The sequence below is a fragment of the Coregonus clupeaformis genome, chromosome 8 (genome assembly GCF_020615455.1).
Source record: "Coregonus clupeaformis isolate EN_2021a chromosome 8, ASM2061545v1, whole genome shotgun sequence".
NCBI classification, from domain to species: Eukaryota; Metazoa; Chordata; class Actinopteri; order Salmoniformes; family Salmonidae; genus Coregonus; species Coregonus clupeaformis.
The window spans coordinates 31298041-31303463 of NC_059199.1; the positions used below are offsets into that span (position 1 = coordinate 31298041).

Genomic DNA, 5423 nt, shown 5'->3' on the forward strand with positions numbered 1-5423 from the left:
AGAGCTGTTGCAAGATAATTTAATGTTAATTTCGTTTTAGAGAATTTGGCCGTAAGTGCAACTGGCCTCACAACCGCAGACCACGTGTAACCACGCCAGCCCCTCCACATCCGGCTTCTTCACCTGCGGGATCGTCTGAGATCAGACACCTGGATAGCTGATGAAACTGTGGGATTGCACAACTGAAGAATATCTGCACACACTGTAAGAAAAAGTCACAGGGAAGCCCATCTGCGTGCTCGTTGTACTCACCAAGGTCTTGACCTGACTGCAGTTCGGCATCGTAACTGACTTCAGTGGGCAAATGCTCACCTTCGATGGCCCCTGGCACGCTGAATAAGTGTGCTCTTCACGGATGAATCTCGCGTTGCGTTGCGAGTGGTTTGCTGATGTCAATGTTGTGAACAGAGTGCCCCATGGTGGCAGTGGGATTACGGTATGGGCAGGCATAAACTACGGACAACAAACACAATTGTATTTTATCGATGGCAATTTGAATGCACAGAGATACCGTGACTGAGATCCTGAGGCCCATTGTTGTGCCATTCAACAGCTGCCATCACCTCATATTTCAGCATGATAATGCACAGTCCCATGTCGCAAGGATCTGTACACAATTCCTGGGAGCTGAAAATGTCACAATTCTTCCATGGCCTGCATATTCACAAGACATCTCACCCATTGAGCATGTTTGGAATGCTCTGGATCGACGTGCATGACAGCGTGTTCCAGTTCCTGCCAGTATCCAGCAACTTCGCAAAACCATCGAAGAGGAGTGGGTCAACATTCTACAGGCCTCAATCAACAGCTTGATCAACTCTATGCTAAGGAAATGTGTCCCGCTGCATGAGGCAAATGGTGGTCACACCAGATACTGACTGGTTTTCTGATCCACGCACCTATCTTTATTTAAAAATGTATCTGTGACCAACAGATGCACATCTGCATTCTCAGTCATGTTAAATCCATAGATTAGGGCCTAAAGAATATATTTTAATTGACTGATTTCCTTATATGAACTGTAACACAGTAAATCTTTGAAATTGTTGCGTTTATATTTTTGTTCAGTGTAGATACATACTATTTATACACATATTGCCAGATTATTGCTATCAACTGCTGGCTGCAAGGTATATTACCCCGTTTGTATCTTTTGGAACAATGGTAGTCAAGTTTATAAAAATGATGTAGAATATATGGGGTACCACAGGTGTCACAGGCATCCACAAGTCTTGACCACCATGTTACGATGCTTCTTTAGGATCACATTGTTGTTGTCGTCGTAGAAGAGTACGGAGATGGGACTGAGCTTGGTGGGTGCGCAGCACGCTTTGGGAACCTCGTCCGGCTTCAGAAGGTGAACCTGCCATGAAAAAAGGTCAATCAGACTTATTCATACATGCACTTTTATATAATCAATGATACTATCCTGTTTATAAAAGAGATATGGATTATTATTATGCAGATACTTCAGTGCTCTCCTACCTCAGTGGGCTGTGGCTTTGCCCCCCTTGTCTGAATTTGGTCAATATATTTTAAACCGGGTTGTCTGTGCTCCACAATACTTTATTATCCACTGAGTCAAAGCCTAGACTTTCAGAAGTTCAACAACAACTTCCATGAAACATGCTAAAACATTTCAATGGGCCATTGACCTAGATAGTGACTTAAAAATAACATTTGGTATTTTTGTTTTATATTATACCAACAACATAGGAAATCCTCTGGTGACAAAATAGGGTCAATAGAATTAGAATGATGAGTAGGAATGGAATTTTTATAGAATTCTAATGGTAAGCATAGAGTTCCAAACTCATTTCTATGGCAACACAGCTGTCAATTTTGTAAACAACAATTTTCTAAAATATGTGTTGCCAAGAGACATCGAACCGATAGAACATCTCGGCGTTCTATTGAACGTTTTCTGTTCGAAAACAACAACACCTTCAGTTTGCTGTTCAACAACAACAAACATGACAGATTTTTGAGACCTGAGACTGAAAGATCGACTGGAAAATGCCTGGGTGCTTTTCAAAATTGGCGGAGAGAGTGCGTGGACGTCGGCGGTCTACTGCGTCGACAGGTTGTTCAAATTCATTTGTGGGTTGTTTTTGTTGTCTTTTTCCGTTTTGCAGGGTTCGCAATCGTCGGGAGGTGGACAGAGACATCGAGGGTATGTTGAGTTTAAACTTCTTATTTTACCACATTTAACAATATAAATGTAATTTGTGAAATGTTGTGTATTTCTGTAATCCATACTTGCAAGCTAACGTTGACTTTAGTGACTTTTGCTAAGAGATGCACTTTTGAACTAGTAGTACTAGCTAGCTCGCTACGTTTTACATCCTAACATTTGTTTGTTTGTATTCCAATGTTCCTAATTTTAGAATCAACTGTCCTGGATGAGGTCCAGTTGGTTGTGCCATTGGATGATGTGCTGGATGTACCACTGCTGCCAGCCATCCTTGAGGAGGTGCCAGATGTGCCGACTATCCTTGAGGTACAATTTTCAGAAAGTTTAATGTTTGAAAAGTATCCCAGATATTCAATTTCTGTCACTTTGACATTCTAAAAATATTTGTTGTCTGCTTTCTGCTTTAGGAGGCCACTGGTAATTGGCAGTTGATACCGATTAGGTTTAGCTCCCTGTACTGTGGGCCTGTTGTGATCAGGGTAAGAGACCCACACACACAGTCACATCACTGTTGCAATGTTTGCTGTTTCTAACCTGAATGTATTGTAATGTCAACCCCCTCTTGTGCAGAACAATGCAGGTCCGGTGGTTAAAGCTTGGAGAACTTTCCAGTTCATCAGCCCCATTATCACCTACATGCGTGGGGGATCCCAGGTATGTGTCTTTGTCACTACCTAATCCTAATCTACATCGTCAGTGTCATGTGATCTTGATGGAAATATGTTACAGCGATGGCTGATGTTGTTTTGTTGATGTTGTTTCACTCCACAGCAGGTGGTGGTGAGGATGCACCATGCGAGTAGGGTTCGAGGCCTGGAGACTCAACTGGTGTGGGCCATCTCCAAGGAGACACACAGACTTAGTCCAGAGGGCATCCCCTACTGTGCCACCAAGGTGCAGTCCATCTCTTGGATCCAGGTAAGATGTAAATACTACTGAATTAGTATTAGATTTTCTTCACTTATTCCGTTTGGCCTTAACATGTCGTTTCTCTCTGTCAGTATGTGGCTGGCAGGGTGACCCAGTATGCGTCTCACCTCCGCCACGAGACGTCTGTGGCCGTGACGCATGGCTGCTACCAGGTAAATAAACAATTTCCTATGTATATAGAATAGAAATTACAGGGCATTTTCCATTAGATATGGTCTGTTTTCTATTAACGTGTGTTGTGTGTGTGTGTTTTGAGCAGCAAACTGATGTCTCGGTGGTGTACGCCACTCTCCACATGGGGCTGGATGGGCTGCTCTCCTCCTCGGCGTGGTCGGAGGCTGCCTCCGTCTCTACGCCCACCACTCAGCAGTTCACTGAGCCAGAGCCTGAGGGCCACAACTGCTATGAGGTCAGATGTTACACACACACATACTATTGACTAGTAGCATTAAGATCCTTCGATTTACCCATTGTTTGTCATGTCATTACATTGGTCACTGATGTTGAATAATTGTTCTGTTATTGTAGGGCTGGGAGGAGGACCTGCTGCCTGAGGAGAGGGGAGGTTCCTCTGCTAAAGTGAGTCCCTCTAAATGTGTGTATAGTCTGAGCTTGTCAGATGCTGAAGGATAGTGGTCACAATGCTGTTATTCCCCATTGACATGCTCCATTCCCTCTCTTCCACAGCCTCTACCTTACCACCAAGAGAGTGGAGGACATCGGCCTGAGGCTCGTCTCCCTGCGCCAGGCCTTTACTGTGAGTGGACCCACTTTTCTTTGACTCTCTGTGTCTTCCTGTTCTGTCTGTCTCCTAGAGTAAGATGGGTGTCTCACCCTAACTCTTCCCTCTTCTCTAGACCCTGCTCGGTTCCACCCCTGAGTAGGAACCATCTGTTTGTGGCGGGGAAAGGTCCTACTGGGCGCACTGGTTCAGGTCCACCAGATGGTAGCTCACTAACTCATTGTCCTTCAAGGGAAAGAGAACGTCCTCGGTGTGAAATGTGTTCTGTGCACTAACATCACTGCTCTTTGCTTTATGATAGGACGAGGCCGAATTCATCCGTGCCTATAACGACTTTGTGGACTACCTGAGTGACCCCTCCAAGCAGATTGACATTGAGAGGGAGCTGGCTGAGGCAAATGTGAGTTAATTAACTCTTTCAAGTCTCACTTTGAGTTCTTCCACATGCATGTCTTTTATACGGCACAGTAGCTGATCTATTTGAAATCATTCCTATTTTCTCCAAACGTGTTTTCTTGTCCTAGATCCATCATGTTAACCTGATAGATGTCCTTTTTGAGCTGGTGCTGTTTCGGATGATGACAGCTCAGAAATCCCTGATGGTGGTAAGTAGCATCTCGCTGGTAAATGTTTAGATGTCTGTCTATTAGCAATTTCACTTCAATTTCTCTTCTCTCCTCCTCTGTTTACTTTAGCAACCTGGTGGGTTCATGGAGCGTCTGTACGCTCTCCTGTACTCCTTCCTGCCCACTGTTGCCAGCATTGAGCCAAAGGCTGAGAGATACCTGTTGCTGCTCAATGTAAGACTCAAGAGTTTACTTCCTGTTTTCTTCCTTATTACTAGTTTACTTCCTCTTTACTCGTTCCTGGTTAACAGGGTTTCAATGCCGTTTTTAGGGGGAGTAACTCTCATTGTCTCTCTCCTCTTGATAAGCTAGTAGCTCAGAGCCATTTTCTATGTGTTGTGTGGTGTTCCCTTCAGGGCGGGCTGATGGCTCTGCTAGATGACATGTTTGGGCAGCAGCTGGCCTGGTATTTTAACCGAGAGTCTCTGGTCACTGAGCTCTCCAGTCTCCTGGAGTACCACCTCGAGTACCTCATGGCCAGCATGTAGTCCTACTGCAGAGACCTGAAGGGCCACACTTCTCTCTCTCTCTCTCTCTCTCTCTCTCTCTCTCTCTCTCTCTCTCTCTCTCTCTCTCTCTCTCTCTCTCTCTCTCTCTCTCTCTCTCTCTCTCTCTCTCTCTCTCTCTCTCTCTCTCTCTCTCTCTCTCTCTCTCTCTCTCTGGAATTGAGGACTTGAAGTGCTTCGTTGAACCCTAATTAGTAAACACCTATTAAATTCATGTATTCTCTTGTTTTCTCTCCCCCACAGGATTCTTGTCACACTTTGCCACCTAACAGTGCTCTAGACACTAGTGCACTACATTACTTTGCTCTGAATTTTACATTTTCAAATAAAATAAATGGTAGTTCAAAAGCATTTGTCTCTGTCTTTTCATTTATTTGATTATTTCATCACTATTTCCTATTCCTGGAGTTGTTATTATATTATGT

The 5423-nt window shown here is 44.2% G+C and overlaps 1 protein-coding gene across 1 annotated transcript; it reads left to right on the forward strand.

Moving 5' to 3' along the window:
• Nucleotides 1-1862: 1862 nt before the first annotated feature.
• On the forward strand, nucleotides 1863-4980 carry LOC121571520. Its single transcript, XM_045222237.1, has 13 exons — nucleotides 1863-2173; nucleotides 2388-2500; nucleotides 2602-2673; nucleotides 2765-2848; nucleotides 2966-3112; nucleotides 3196-3276; nucleotides 3384-3533; nucleotides 3653-3723; nucleotides 3812-3881; nucleotides 4168-4266; nucleotides 4391-4471; nucleotides 4562-4666; nucleotides 4849-4980. The coding sequence occupies exons 1-13, from the start codon at nucleotides 2017-2019 to the stop codon at nucleotides 4978-4980; spliced, it is 1362 nt and encodes a 453-aa protein (XP_045078172.1). The 5' UTR covers nucleotides 1863-2016.
• The last annotated feature ends 443 nt before the right edge of the window (nucleotides 4981-5423 follow it).

Bases quoted from the DNA above. Each gene is read 5' to 3' on its own strand.
- LOC121571520 (XM_045222237.1), top strand. From the start codon at position 2,017: ATGCCTGGGTGCTTTTCAAAATTGGCGGAGAGAGTGCGTGGACGTCGG. The intron at 4,267-4,390 runs GTGAGTTAATTA...TTCTTGTCCTAG, and splicing joins GGGAGCTGGCTGAGGCAAAT to ATCCATCATGTTAACCTGAT. The intron at 4,667-4,848 runs GTAAGACTCAAG...TGTTCCCTTCAG, and splicing joins GATACCTGTTGCTGCTCAAT to GGCGGGCTGATGGCTCTGCT.